The sequence below is a fragment of the Salmo salar genome, chromosome 10 (assembly GCF_965601325.2).
Source record: "Salmo salar chromosome 10, fSalSal1, whole genome shotgun sequence".
NCBI classification, from domain to species: domain Eukaryota; kingdom Metazoa; phylum Chordata; class Actinopteri; order Salmoniformes; family Salmonidae; genus Salmo; species Salmo salar.
The window spans coordinates 30,401,918-30,417,538 of record NC_138300.1 but is presented as its reverse complement, the minus strand read 5'-3'; the positions used below and the strand labels follow the sequence as shown (position 1 = coordinate 30,417,538).

Here is a 15,621-nt window from a genome sequence, read left to right as displayed (position 1 = left end):
GCTTATTTTTTTATAACTTTGCTAAAATGTCTAAAAACCTGTTTTTGCTTTGTCATTATAGGGTATTGTGTGTAGATTGATGAGGGGGGAAAAAAAGTCATCAATTTTAGTATAAGGCTGTGAAGTAACAAACTGTGGAAGAAGTCAAGGAGTCTGAATACTTTCTGAATGCCCTAATATATATATATATATATATATATATACACACACATACACAGAACTGATTGGTTCAAACACATTAAGGAAAGAAATTCTACAAATTAACTTTTAAGGCACACCTGTTAATTGAAATGCATTAATTTACATTTTAGTCATTTAGCAGACGCTCTTATCCAGAGCGACTTACAGTAGTGAATGCATACATTTCATGATTTTTTTTTTTTGTACTGGCCCCCCGTGGGAATCGAACCCACAACCCTGGAGTTGCACACACCATGCTGGCGTTGCAAACACCATGCTCTACCAACTGAGCCACAGGGAAGACTAGATCATGAAGCTGGTTGAGAGAATGCCAAGAGTGTGCAAAGCTGTCACCTCGGCTATGGGTGGTTTTTGAGGAATCTCAAATATAAAACATATTTAGATTTGTTTAACATTTTTTTGGTTACTACATGATTCCATGTGTTATTTCATAGTTTTGATGTCTTCACTGTTATTCTACAACGTAGAAAATAGTAAAAATAAAGAAAAACCCTTGAATGAGTAGGTGTTCTAAAACTTTTGACCGGTAGTGTATATGTATGTTATGTGTACAAATCACATCTCTACAGTTTTTTTAGCCTAGTTCATATTCAGTAGTTCATTACAACACAATATTGGCAGTCATAAAACAACCTCTTCAAATCAAATCTAATTTTATTGGTCACATACACTCTCATTAACATCTGCTAACCATGGGTAACGAAATGCTTCTAGTTCTGACTGTGCAGTAATATCTAACAAGTAATCTAACAATTTCACAACAACTACTTTATACACAAGTGTAAAGGAATGAATAAGTACAGTATATACATATGGGATGAGTAATGTAGGCTATGTAAACATTTGAATAAAGTGGCATTGTTTAAAGTGACTAGTGATACATTTATTACATCCAATTTAATTATTAAAGTGGCTAGAGATTTGAGTCAGTATGTTGGCAGCAGCCACTCAATGTTAGTGATGGCTGTTTAACAGTCTGATGGCCTTGAGACTGAAAAACAGCTTCTGTCTCTCGGTCCCAGCTTTGATGCACCTGTACTGACCTCGCCTTCTGGATGATAGTGGGGTGAACAGGCAGTGGCTCAGGGGGTTGTTGTCCTTGATGATATTTTTGGCCTTCCTGCGACATCGGGTGGTGTAGGTGTCCTGGAGGGCAGGTAGTTTGCTCCCGGTGATGCGTTGTGCAGACCTCACTACCCTCTGGAGAGCCTTATGGTTGTGGGTGGAGCAGTTGCTGTACCAGGTGGTGATACAGCCCGACAGGATGCTCTCAATTGTGCATCTGTAAAAGTTTGAGAGTGTTCTTTCGGTAACAAGACAAATTTCTTTAGCCTCCTGCGGTTGAAGATGCACTGTTGTGCCTTCTTCACCACACTGTCTGTGTGGGTGGACCATTTCAGTTTGTCTGTGATGTGTACGCCGAAGAACTTAAAACTTTCCACCTTCTCCACTACTGTCCCGTCGATGTGGATAGGGGGGTGCTCCCTCTACTGTTTCCTGAAATCCACGATCATCTCCTTTGTTTTGTTGACATTGAGTGTGAGGTTATTTTCCTGACACTACACGCCGAGGGCCCTCACCTCCTCCCTGTAGGCCGTCTTGTCGTTGTTGGTAATCAAGCCTACCACTGTAGTGTCATCTGCAAACTTGATGACTGAGTTGGAGGCGTGCATGGCCACTCGGTCATGGGTGAACAGGGAGTACAGGTGAGGGCTGAGCGGGATGGAGATGTTGTTTCCTACCCTCACCACCTGGAGGCGGCCCGTCAAAGTCCAGGACCCAGTTGCACAGGGCGGGGTCGAGACCCAGGGTCCCGAGCTTAATGACGAGTTGAGGGTACTATGGTGTTAAATGCTGAGCTGTAATCGATGAACAGCATTCTTACATAGGTATTCCTCTTTTCCAGATGGGTTAGGGCAGTGTGCAGTGTGATTGCGTCATCTGTGGACCTATTGGGGCGGTAAGCAAATTGGAGTGGCTAGAGATAAAGTCAAGATACTATAATGGTGATCTTACTGTCAGTCATGACATGTCAAGACAACCTCTTGAAAAGATAAACTTAAAAAGCCACATAACTCACACAGTAGGCTGTATAATATAAATAAAATGAAGCAGCATCATTAAATTACTGAAACACAGACTTTCTTAGTCTACAATGTCGCAGATGCTCTGCACAACTCCGTGGAACTCCTCAGGCTGATCAGCATAGACATCGTGAGCTGCTCCTTCAATCATCTGAGACAAAGAAAGAAAAAGGGAGGTGATGGAGGCAGTGTGAGGTTCAGCTTTCCAGTTCACTCTTTGTGATTTCAATATGGGTTTGGCTGTGATTTCTTATTTACACGTTTTCTCCTACCACATTGAGTGATTGGTGTCTTTTTACACTCCATCTCACCACAGTGCAGGTGTAGCTCCTTCTAGAGCACCAACCTGAAGATCACTGATCAACCACCCCCCCAGACTTAATGTAATAAAAAAAGTATTTTCACTGATACCTTACTGGAATAGTAAGTATTTCTGTGCTATTCAGCGGGCATAGAGGTGGGTGCCATGAGGACCACCACCTGCACCCAGATACTGACCTACAGAGAGGATACACACACACACACACACACACACACACACACACACATCATTATCAACAGCAATAATCAACTGGCCACTAGGATGTATAAAAAAAAATGCATAAAAACAAGTTACTAAATACTTATTCACTGTCTTCCATGCAAAACTTATCAAACCAAAGTGCTCACTATTCTTAATTATTTCCAATAACTTACTTTGGTTCAGTCTCGTCTTGCATCGTTATTCCAAATAGAGAAGAGGTCATAAAGGGACATTGTCAATGTATTTTAAAAAATGCATTAACACGTAGAATCAAAGTTTATTGCGACCGATGGTCTCTGTTTTGTAACATGGAACTAATGTAGAGTAGATTATACATGCGGGAGGGAATGCTGTTGTTATACCAGGGGTGTATTCAGTATCCCTTCCCGTATGTATTCATTACTTCTTGCAACGGAAACCGTTTACCTACTAAACGGAAGAAAACAGAACGAAACGGACCTACCTGAATTGGTCCAATAGAAAGTCGTTTTCGTTGTAAAACGTTTTCCGTTGGTCTTTGCTATCTGGTATTATTGGGACGTCCATACCCACATTGAAGTTGACATTTTAAATGGTAGGGTAGGATAAATCGTATTAACTCATATTTTGTACGTTGTCAATGCGTCGTCAATGGGCTGCGCGGTGTATTCGAGGCGATTTAAGGACAAGAGAGTTCTCCTCCAAGGAGTCAATTTGGGCGCTAACTCAAAACCCAACATTAGCATGCATTTCGTGAACAAGAAGTATAACAAAACATTTTTTCGGGTTAATTACTTGTTCTCTGTAATATCATATTGCTTCGTGACATTACGTACTTTCGACGGACATAGGCAGGTTTCTCGTCTCATACCATGACCACAGAGTTTCTAAATTTAGAGGCGCAACATCGCGAGACTTCCAGGAACGCTTGTGAAAGAGACCAAACAGACCAGGCTGGGGTTTGGGAAGTCACAATTTAAAGAATCTTCCTTAGTTGTTAATTTTCTCAAAACCTACATTCGAGCCAATGACTTAAGTAGTTGAACATATTATTACTCCAACCTCGTGAAAGTGACAAACTTACACGTTTTCATTTTTCGTCAATAACAACTTTGGAGTACCTTTGATTTGATGGCCTGCACAGCCGCAGTTCGTCGCGAGACGACCGTTAGACCCGATTACTTGTTTCTGCGCCTGAGTTTAGCTAACCAACGTCGCAGTTTTAGCTTATGTTCATACTGTACTGTCTTTGCCCTTATTTTGGGAAGGGGATGGCATTATTAAGTGATAATTCCAGAGAAGTCAGTGTTTGGCACAGGTCCAAATACATCCTCCAAACACCGTCATATGCACATGCCCAAATAGTTTTTAAACCCGCATTACAGAATCATTTGGACATCAAGCATCAGTAAAACGTTAGAGACCAGTCTCAAAAATCACCTGTCGCTCAGTTGTAAAAAATAAATAATATTTTAATACATCCTCCAAACATCGGCTTCGAGGGCATTATCACTTTTATACAACGGATTACCAACATATTCAAATAATGATTGCCATATTTTCATTAAAAGTTATTTGATGAATTTATTCATACCATTTCATCCTTCCACAAGATACAAGCTGCTGGTCGTTAGTTCTATCGGTTCGGTTCCCAGAGACGCGACCCAGTCTTTCAGTCTTTTTGTTCTGTATCTATGGACGCGACCCAGTCATTCGTTCTAAATGTTCCATTGCCATACTGGCTGGCAACGTTCTTATCCCTTGCTTGCTAGCTAGTCAACTACGGCTAACTTAAAAGTCGTCATTTGACCTCTCTGTATATATCCATAAAAATTATGCCCGTTGATTCATGATTTTGACTGGATGAGAAATACTGCCTGTGTCTCGCCCAGTCTCCTAATATGTTCAGTACTATGGGACGGCTGGAGATCGAATTTGAATAAACAATGTTGAAAATGTCGGAGAGACAGACAGCATGGTTGATACAAATCTGCGCTGTTGAAAACTACATGTTAGTGTAAAAGAAATGTGAGATAATGCCTAGATGCTTTTTATAGTGGATATCAAGTTTATTAATTGCCTGGCTGGGTTGATGAGACAGTGGATTGCACAGTCAGATGGAACAGAGTAAATAGGCATTTTAAAGTAATATATTTAGCCAGTGGTCATTTGTGGATTATAAACTGGGTGGTTTGAGCCCTGAATGCTGATTTGCTGACAGCCATGGTATATCAGACCGTATACCACAGGTATGACAAAACTGCTCTAATTAGATGGTGACCAGTTTATAATAGCAATAAGGCACCTCAGGAGTTTGTGGTATATGGCCAATATAACAAGGCTAAGGGCTGTATCCAGGCATTCCGTGTTGCTTTGTGCCTAAGAACAGCCCATAGCCTTGGAATATTGGCCATATAGCACACCACCTCGGGCCTTATTGCTTAAATAGACACAGGCTGGAATGCAGTTAACCAATCAGCATTCAGGATTAGACCCACCCATTGTATAAAGCGGCATGACAGCAAACGCGATTGGTCGACAGTGACAGTCTGCTGGGTGGGGTTTTATATGTCAAAACAAGTTGTTGGACAATAAACTAGACGAGGTACGATCACGAATATCCTACCAACGGGACATCAAAAACTGTAATATCCTATGTTTCACGGAATCGTGGCTGAATGACAACATGGATATTCAGCTAGCGGGATACACGCTGCACAGGGCAGGATAGAACAGCTCACTCCGGTAAGACGAGGAGGTCTGTGCATATTTGTAAACAACAGCTGGAGCACGGAATCTAAGGAAGTCTCTAGATTTTGCTCGCCTGAAGTAGAGTATATTGTGATAAATTGCAGGCCACACTACTTGCCCAGAGTTCTCAGCTATACTTTTCGTGGCTGTTTATTTACCACCACAGACAGATGCCGGCACTAAGACCGCACTCAGCCAGCTGTATAAGGAAATAAGCAAACAGGAAACCACTCACCCAGAGGCGGTGCTCCTAGTGGCCGGAGACTTTAATGCAGGGAAACTTAAATCAGTTCTACCAAATCTCCATCAACATGTTAAATGTGCAACCAGAGGGAAAAAAATTCTAGATCACCTGTACTCCACACACAGAGACGCGTACAAAGCTCTCCCTCGCCCTCCATTTGGTAAATCCGACCACAACTCTATCCTCCTGATTCCTGCTTACAAGCAAAACTTAAAGCAGGAAGCACAAGTGACTCAGTCTATAAAGAAAATGGTCAGATGAAGCAGATGCTAAACTACAGGACTGTTTTGCTATCACAGACTGGAACATGTTCCGGGATTCTTCCGATGACATTGAGGAATACACCACTTCAGTCACTGGCTTTATCAATAAGTGCATTGAGGACGTCATCCCCACAGTGACTGTGCATACATACCCCAACCAGAAGCCATGGATTACAGGCAACATTTGCACTGAGCTAAAGGGTAGAGCTGCCGCTTTCAAGGTGCGGGACTCTAACCCGGAAGCTTACAAGAAATCCCGCTATGCCCTGCGACGAACCATCAAACAGGCAAAGCGTCAATACAGGGCTAAGATTGAATCATACTACACCGGCTCCGACACTCGTTGGATGTGGCAGAGCTTGCAAACTATTACAGACTACAAAGGGAAGCACAGCCGCGAGCTGCCCAGTGACACGAGCCTACCAGACAAGCTAAATCCCTTCTATGCTCCCTTCGAGGCATGCAACACTGAGGCATGCAACACTGAGGCATGCAACACTGAGACATGCAACACTGAGACATGCAACACTGAGGCATGCAACACTGAGGCATGCAACACTGAGGCATGCATGAGAGCGTCAGCTGTTCCGGACGACTGTGTGATCATGCTCTCCGTAGCCGACGTGAGTAAGACCTTTAAACAGGTCAACATTCTCAAGGCTGCGGGGCCAGATGGATTACCAGGACGTGTGCTCCGGGCATGTGCTGACCAACTGGCAGGTGTCTTCACTGACATTTTCAACATGTCCCTGATTGAGTCTGTAATACCAACATGTTTCAAGCAGACCACCATACTCCCTGTGCCCAAGAACACAAAGGCAACCTGCCTAAATGACTACAGACCCATAGCACTCACGTCCGTAGCCATGAAGTGCTTTGAAAGGCTGGTAATGGCTCACATCAACACCATTATCCCAGAAACCCTAGACCCACCCCAATTGGCATACCGCCCAAACAGATCCACAGATGATGAAATCTCTATTGCACTCCACACTGCCCTTTCCCACCTGGACAGAAGGAACACCTATGTGAGAATGCTATTCATTGACTACAGCTCAGCGTTCAACACCATAGTACCCTCAAGGCGCATCACTAAGCTAAGGACCTGGGACTTAACACCTCCCTCTGCAACTGGATCCTGGACTTCCTGACGGGCCGCCCCCAGGTGGTGGGGGTAGGTAGCAACACATCTGCCACGCTGATCCTCAACACTGGAGCTCCTCAGGGGTGCGTGCTCAGTCCCCTTCTGTACTCCCTGTTCACCCACGACTGCATAGCCAGGCACGACTCCAACACCATCATTAAGTTTGCTGACGACACAACAGTGGTAGGCCTGATCACCGACAACGACAAGACAGCCTACAGGGAGGAGGTCAGAGACCTGTCCGGGTGGTGCCAGAATAACAACCTATGCCTCAACGTAACCAAGACTAAGGAGATGATTGTGGACTACAGGAAAAGGAGCACGAGCAAGTCCCCATTCTCATCGACGGGCCTGTAGTGGAACAGGTTGAGAGCTTCAAATTCCTTGGTGTCCACATCAACAACAAATTAGAATGGTCCAAACACACCAAGATAGTCGTGAAGAGGGCACGACAAAGCCTATTCCCCCTCAGGAAACTAAAAAGATTTGGCATGGGTCCTGAGATCCTCAAAAGGTTCTACAGCTGCAACATCGAGAGCATCCTGACCGGTTGCATCACTGCCTGGTACAGCAATTGCTCGGGCGCAAGGCACTTCAGAGGGTAGTGCGTACGGCCCAGTACATCACTGGGGCAAAGCTGCCTGCCATCCAGGACCTCTACACCAGGCGGTGTCAGAGGAAGGCCCTGAAAATTGTCAAAGACCCCAGCCACCCCAGTCATAGACTGTTCTCTCTACTACCGCTTGGCAAGCGGTACCGGAGTGCCAAGTCTAGGACAAAAAAGGCTTCTCAACAGTTTTTACCCCCAAGCCATAAGACTCCTGAACAGGTAACCAAATGGTTACCCGGACTATTTGCATTGTGTGCCCCCCCACTCCCCTCTTATCTTATTTGCATAGTCACTTTAACTATACATTCATGTACTTACTACCTCAATTGTCCGGACCAACCAGTGTTCCCGCACATTGGCTAACCGGGCTATCTGCATTGTGTCACACCACCCGCCAACACCTCTTTTTACACTACTGCTACTCTCTGTTCATCATATATGCATAGTCACTTTAACCATACCCACATGTACATACTACCTCAATAAGCCTGACTAACCGGTGTCTGTATATGGCCTTGCTACTGTCATTTTCTTTTTGGGTCTTTTTACTGTTGTTTTATTTCCTTACTTACCCACACACACACACACACACACACACACAAAAACCTTTTTCCCCGCACTATTGGTTAGAGCCTGTAAGTATGCATTTCGCTGTTTTATTCGGCGCATGTGACAAATACTTTGATTTTATTTATTTGTCACGTGCTGAATACAACCAGTGTAGAAATGAAATGCTTGCTTATGAGCCTGTTTTTCCATGCATTGTCCAATTAAATTCCTATCTGTTATATCTCTGGTTAGGGTTTAGGACGTCCCAAGGATTCCGTATAACACTAACCTTTTTCCGTTCGCAGTTTTGCAATAGACGAAACGTTTGGCAGTAGAATCGGCGTAATAAATACACTCCAGTTTCAGTGACACGTCATTTTTGTGCGGCGCCTGACGGAAGCGACTTAAATCTTGATTCTCTTTGCATGTTTTGGCGATTTTTGTTCATAAGAAAACATGTCCAACTCGGTAATTTCAGTTATTTCTCGATTCTTGGAGGAATACAGGACCAAAACATCGAATAAATTGAAAGTGGTCGACGCCTACCTTTTCTACATCTTGTTAACTGGTGCATTGCAGTTTCTGTACTGCTTGCTGGTTGGCACCTTCCCTTTCAACAGCTTTCTGGCCGGGTTCATATCTTGTGTTGGAGCCTTCATCCTGGGAGGTAATTTAAACACTCAACTGTAAATGTATTTGCATGATCTTGTGATATTCAGCTGTATTGTACATAAGTGAAGCGTGACGCTAACCAATGGCAGCCACCATTATTGTGAAATGGTTTCTGATCAATCCACCCCATTTTTCTGGCCTGCCTACAGTCTGCCTGCGTATCCAGATCAATCCAGATAACAAAGGAGACTTCCTGTCCATATCCCAGGAGAGGGCCTTTGCCGATTTCTTATTAGCCCACACTGTCCTGCACCTCGTGGTCATTAATTTTATTGGTTGAGAAACTAATGATTTGAACCCTCAGACCAGGTGTGAACAGTATGCACAAAGTACAACATCCTCACAGTAATTGTTATCCAGTGTTATGAATCTGCATGTTACTGACACGATTCTTGTTTATTTCATTTCACAGATTAACAACAGACTTGAACAAAATGCACCTGTCACCTCAAGACAACATTCATACAATAAGATTTTGCCACCCTAATTTACCCTAACTGTAAGTGCATGGGCCGATCGATAATGACTAATAATACCCACATCTTCTACACATTTCTGTCACTCAACTGTCAGTTTCTCAAATAATTATTTTGTACTATTTGTATGATTGTTGCAATCCACTTGAGATTGTTGAAATAAAATAAAAATAATTGTTGAAGAGACTTAGTTGTGATTTTAATGGAATATCTCTTTGCCATTATTGATAATGATTTTCTGAGCAGACCATTCAATAACTAGGACTGGAGACAACTCCCCAATCGGACTTATTCTAAAGCTACTTGAACTGTAGGGCTGTTTCATACTACATGTGTATGAACTAATGATTAGCTAGTTATAGGCAGCAGTATTCAAATATTTAAAAAAAAACATGCTAAATTCCCAGATTATTTTTTTCTCTGACACCCTCCAAATCTTTCTATTTTTCATAACTAATGTAATGATTACACCTTTATTAATTGCTAACAATCAAAACTTGGCCAAGTCTGTTCATCTTGGTACATTGATCTAGTTCAAAATAAGGCAACAGTAAACATGTTGTCCCCCACGAATGATGCAGAAATAAGCTAAAGAAAAAGGACAGCTCTCCACACGACCTTTTCAATAAGTCTTGCGAGAGCGTGAGCTTGGTAAGTAAGTTCTGTCTCGTACGACTGAGTGTATCACTAACTATGATGAAACAATTTAAAGAAAAGGCAACCGTAAAACACGAATAATAAAGGTTTCCGAGTTCCTAGTTGCTTTGAACGTGGCATTAATCAAGACAGACCTTTTTCGTTATCTGACGCAACTGTAGGGCAGTAGGATTCACTTTCGTATATGCCCAGCAGAATGAAGTAAAATACATTTTAAAGGGAAATAAAACATATTTCAGACTTTGTAGCTAGTATTTTGGTCTTTTCGTGATTCCGTATGTGCAACTACAATAATATTCCCCGACCCCCATATACTTCGAGAAAGGTTTCTATACCGTTTTGATACTTCTGAAAGCATCCATGTAACTGGTAAAGATATTTTCTACACATATATTTACATAAACTATGATCGTTATAATATTGCTGACAAGTTGGTGTGTAGCTAGCTATTCAAGCAACATGCTAGTTAGAACTAATTATCTAGAAAAGCTAGCGGCAGCCAACTTGCTAGCTATTGTAGTTAGCTTGGGCATTTTCACATACCGGTAGCTTTAATAAAGAGTACATTTGGAAACTCTGGGTATAAGGAGCCATGAAGACGAACGTGTGAAGTTCATAAGAGCATCAAAGTAGATGTCAAATGAAAGCCAAGAGTGTGCGTGCCTCTGTTCCTTCATAATCTAATGCAGCTGGATATCTTTGTGGATCTATCCAGACTTTAGACTGTTCGAATCCACATCCACTTGAAAGCGTTTTGCTACACAAACTCTAGGGGAAGAGGGATACACACACGTTCTCAAATGTAGATCTCTAAGGAAATCAGTGAATTTTAAACATCATGATAGTAGTAATCTTGTAATAACGATTAATTCAATTGTCTGTCAGTCATTCCACTCAAATGTATTATTCACAGATTGTCACCATGCCACTGACAAATGCTGAAAAGCAAAGAAGATACAGGCAAAGACTAAAGGAGAAGGGGAGTTATGAGGAGGTCAAAGAAAAAGACAGGAGGAGGCACAGTTTGAGAAAAGCAAAGGCTAAAAGCCAAGGAAAATGTATGTTTCTAGTGTTTTGTGATTTTGATCAATTACCCTTTCAATGTATATTTCCATACAAATTATTTATAACTTTGTGTACCTATTTATGCTACATCACAAAGAGAATGACATTCAAATCCATAATTCATTTCTGTGTCTAGAACAGAGCAGGGACCCTACATTTCATTCCGTTACCATAAATATGTTACCTGGTGTTAATCCACTTCACTTACTGTACTTTAATAACCAGATACTTTTTTTGTATAACTAAGTTGTCATATATCACAAAGCTGACACCCCATTCTTTCAGCAGACATCTTTTAATCTTATTTCAGAGCAGATATTTATGTTTTTGGATAACTTGGTCACACATTTTGGGGAATTTACTTTTGCTCTTAGTAATGTCCTGTTTATATTTGCTGTTTTATTCTATTCCTTACTCTGTATGTGTCCTTGGATCTTGAAAGGTGCAATAACATGTATTATTATTATTGACAGGGCATGAGTTTGATCATCATCTGCTGAAGATGGATCAATATGGGAGATATGAAAGCAGTGGTCAGCCAGAAGAGCTTTTTGTAGGTTAACCCACATTTTTATCCATTCTTCAAAATGAGAAGCAATTAATTCTACAATAGTAGAATAGTTTAATAGTCAAATAGTTTATTTCCCTAACACCAACCATGGTCTATTCTAGGATCACTCACTGCATTGGAGGCAGGTCAAAGAGGAGGCTGAAGAATGTGAGATTCAGCAGTGCCAAGGGTCAGCAGTTTCATTAGGAGTTGAAATGTCCCAGGTTTGTCTAAAGGAGGACCCAATTGAACAAGATCCCTCCTTTGATACAGTTTCAGACATCCATGGAGTCACAGAACAAGAGCGTGTACATAAACGCATGAAGTATCTCAAAGTAAAGGTAAGTAGCTATATCCTTAACTGTGCAAGCCTTGTTACAAGGCACAGAGTTATTGTTAGAAATAAAATAATACTGAATGAATTATGTTTTATCCGTGTCAGGTGCTGCCTTCTCTAGTCCCAGTCAAAGAGGAGTCTGAAGAATGCTCCCTTTTGCCAGTAGATGAAGTTGCCTCAATTACAGTGAAGGACGAAGAGAATGAAGACTGGTTGAAGTCAGAAGATGAGGATGTTGTGAAAGTGTCAGTGCCTTGGGAGCTGTTGGAAACATCACCATCATCATCATCATGTTCAGATACAGAGGACAGTGAGATGGACAGTGATAATGTGCGGGTGAGTTCAAACATTTAATAAGACTGAGTGAAATAGACACACTTTGAGATGTTTTGTAAGGTTAGGTTTGTGTGCATTATCTCTTTAGTTCTGCCTTTGTCAATGGGCCTCCAAATGATATTTTATGGATGTTATGGAAAATGTCATTTTTTTTCTCTGATAGCACATGGACACAAAAACCCTCAGTAGAAAGAGGCCAAGAGCTGCTGTGGCCATTCTACCACAGGACCCCCTGGAGTCAGAGGTGGAAGACCTAAGTGACTCAGAGGATGATGACCTAGAGTATATTCCAAAACCAGGAGATCTGGAGGACGAGTCCCCTTCTAAGCTTACAACAGGAGATGCTTCCCCATACCCTAAAACCGCAGAGTCTCCCAAGAGAAAGAAGAGAAAAAGCAGAAATGTAATTATATTGGTTCCTACAGACACACATAACCACAATCTCGACACAGTTGTAAGCCCATGTAATTCTGGTTCCTTCAAAACACAGCCAAGACATCCGCTTTGGAAGAAGGCTGACATAGATTCCTTCCAAGTTCCAGATCCAGTGTTTGTGGCACCACAGTGTGTTCAATCCCCCTATCAATATTTCAAGATGTTTTTCACTGATCAGATGATTGCACACATTGCTGAGCAGACCAACCTTTACTCTGTTCAACAGACTGGATCCGCAATCAACACAAACTCTGGAGAGATTGAGGATTTCTTGTCTATGCTTCTCTACATGGGTGTTTTTGAATTTCCAACCTTTGTAGACTACTGGCATTCTGACTCTCGCTTCCCACCTGTGGCTGATGCCATGTCTGTGAGAAGGTTCCAGTCACTCCGCAGCTTTCTTCACTTCAATGACAACATGCAAAATAATCACAGTCCTGACCGCTTCTACAAGATCCGACCTCTTTTTAACATGCTGCGTCAACAGTGTCTCCTCATACAGCCAACCAACAGGCAAAGCATAGCTGAAGTCATGGTAGCTTACAAAGGCACCAAAGCAGGAAATCTTCATCATTACAAATCTAATCAGCATGACAAATTTGGTTTTAGGTTATTCTGTCGGGGCAGTTCTAAAGGTATTATCCATGACCTGCTACTGTACCAAGGGGATACAACATTTCTCAACAGTGGGCTAGATGAAGATGAACAGAATCCTCTGCTGGGTACCAAGGTTGTCACCACCCTCTGTACATCTATTGCAGAGCCAGAGGCTACAGTTGTTTTCTGTGACAACTACCTCATCAGTCTTGACCTGGTCAAGTCCCTGCAGGCCAGACTGGGTGTGAGGTGTATTGGCACTGTGAGAGCAAACTGCACAGGTGGAGCAACTGCAATGGATGACAAGGATCTTGCAAAGCTAGGGCGTGGAGCATATGACTACTGTTCTCAAGAGGGGGTGATTGCTGTCAGGTGGTTGGACAAAAAGAGTGTCTCAATACTAAGCAATGCATGTGGAATTGAACCTCTAGGGTATGTTAGGCGGTTCTGTCGGGAGACCCATCAAAAGATTGATATCACATGCCCATCAGTCATGTCGGCTTACATTCAAGCAAAGGAGGGCATCGATCTGTCTGATATGCTGGTGCGTCTGTACAAGACACCTATGAAGGCACGCCGGTGGTACCTACCTCTGTTTGGATACATCCTTGATCTGTGCATTGCCAATGGTTGGCTGATGTACAAGCGGGACTGTAACCTTCTCAAGGAAAAACCTGTGCACCTAAAAAGGTTTCGTTTGTCTGTGGCAGGGACTCTAAAAGTAGTCAACAAACTCCCAGCCAGGGTTGGCCAACCATCAGTTCCTCCAAATCCACAAAAAACTCCAAAGCGGCTGCACAATCCCAGAGCCTTACAGCCTACAACAGATGTCCGTTATGACTGCCTTGGACACTGGCCTATCTTTGGGGAACAGAGAGGAAGGTGCAACCTGTGCGTCAAGGGCGTCTCGAGGTGGAAGTGTTCCAAGTGTGGTGATGGAAAGTTGTTTTTGTGTCTGAACAACAAGCAGCAGTGCTTTGTGTGTTATCACCAGAAGTGATCATTATCAAAGCACAATAATATTATGTTGGATTTTTGTTACATAAAAAAATATTTATTCGAAAACATTCGTTTTTGTTGTATTCCTATTATATGGAAGTTTCCATGAAGTTGATGGACAACCTAATTGTTCTCACTGTTTCAACATTGATGCTGTTAATTGTGGCCATTTTTGCTGTTACTGTGATGCCTATAATTTTGTATAATTTGGACTACCATGAAGTAAAGGTTACTTTTTTATTTACGTTTTACTTAACTTGAACATGTTTTTGTATTATTGTTTCATAATGACATGTACATTTACTAAGGTTTACTGAATTATAATTTGTGTTGCACAAATAAAAATGCGCTACTTGTTTCTCACTTTTGCCTCTTTGTTCAGAAGTTTCTTTTTCCACTAGTTTTTTTTACTATTCTGCACCCTACCTATACTGAACAAAAATATAAAACGCAATATACAACAATTTTAACGATTTTACTGAGTTACAGTTCATACAACAAAATCAGTCAGTTGAACTAAATAAATTAGACCCTAATCTATACTAGGCAAGTCAGTTAAGCAATAAGGCCCGAGGTGGTGTGCTATATGGCCAATATACCAAGGCTATGGGTTGTTCTTAGGCACAAAGCAACACGGAATGCCTGCATACAGCCCTTAGCCTTGTTATATTGGCCATATACCACAAACTCCTGAGGTGCCTTATTGCTATTATAAACTGGTCACCATCTAATTAGAGCAGTAAAATGACAAGTCAGTTAAGAACAAATTCTTACTTACAATGACTGCCTACTGGGGAACAGTGTGTTAACTGCCTTGTTCCGGGGCAGAACGACAGATTTTTACCTTGTCAGCTCGGGGATTCGATCCAGCAACCTTTCGGTTACTGGCTTTAACCACTAGGCTACCTGCCGCCCCGATCATGCTGTTTAATCAGATTATTGATATGACACACCTGTCAGGTGGATGGATTATCTTGGCAAAGGAGAAATGCTCACTAACAGGGATGTAAACAAATTTGTGCACAAAATTGGAAAGAAATAAGCCTTTTGTGCGTATGGACAATTTCTGGGATCTTTTATTTCACATCATGAAACCAACCCTTTACATGTTGCTTTTATATTTTTGTTCAGTACTCCCAAGTGGGAGCC

At 42.0% G+C, this 15,621-nt stretch overlaps 2 protein-coding genes across 3 annotated transcripts; both read left to right on the top strand.

Annotated features, from left to right (window-relative positions):
- Window positions 1-8,637: 8,637 nt before the first annotated feature.
- LOC106613943 (dolichyl-diphosphooligosaccharide--protein glycosyltransferase subunit DAD1) lies at window positions 8,638-9,682 on the top strand. Its single transcript, XM_014216789.3, has 3 exons — window positions 8,638-9,015; window positions 9,170-9,329; window positions 9,433-9,682. The coding sequence occupies exons 1-2, from the start codon at window positions 8,805-8,807 to the stop codon at window positions 9,298-9,300; spliced, it is 342 nt and encodes a 113-aa protein (XP_014072264.1). The 5' UTR covers window positions 8,638-8,804; the 3' UTR covers window positions 9,301-9,329; window positions 9,433-9,682.
- Window positions 9,683-9,807: 125 nt separating this feature from the next.
- Window positions 9,808-14,835, top strand: LOC106613942 (piggyBac transposable element-derived protein 2). 2 transcript variants are annotated; one of them, XM_045687607.2, is made up of 7 exons: window positions 9,808-10,522; window positions 11,067-11,211; window positions 11,692-11,771; window positions 11,891-12,109; window positions 12,211-12,441; window positions 12,605-12,844; window positions 13,103-14,835. In XM_045687607.2, exons 2-7 carry the CDS (start codon window positions 11,076-11,078, stop codon window positions 14,471-14,473), a joined length of 2,277 nt encoding a protein of 758 aa, XP_045543563.2. In that variant the 5' UTR covers window positions 9,808-10,522; window positions 11,067-11,075; the 3' UTR covers window positions 14,474-14,835. The 2 variants fall into 2 exon arrangements, with proteins under 2 accessions (XP_045543563.2, XP_014072262.3); XM_014216787.3 differs by having other exon boundaries at window positions 12,605-14,835.
- Window positions 14,836-15,621: the final 786 nt, after the last annotated feature.

Bases quoted from the DNA above. Each gene is read 5' to 3' on its own strand.
- LOC106613943 (XM_014216789.3), top strand. From the start codon at position 8,805: ATGTCCAACTCGGTAATTTCAGTTATTTCTCGATTCTTGGAGGAATAC. The intron at 9,016-9,169 runs GTAATTTAAACA...GCCTGCCTACAG, and splicing joins TGGAGCCTTCATCCTGGGAG to TCTGCCTGCGTATCCAGATC.
- LOC106613942 (XM_014216787.3), top strand. From the start codon at position 11,076: ATGCCACTGACAAATGCTGAAAAGCAAAGAAGATACAGGCAAAGACTA. The intron at 11,772-11,890 runs GTAGGTTAACCC...GGTCTATTCTAG, and splicing joins GTCAGCCAGAAGAGCTTTTT to GATCACTCACTGCATTGGAG. The intron at 12,442-12,604 runs GTGAGTTCAAAC...TTTCTCTGATAG, and splicing joins TGGACAGTGATAATGTGCGG to CACATGGACACAAAAACCCT.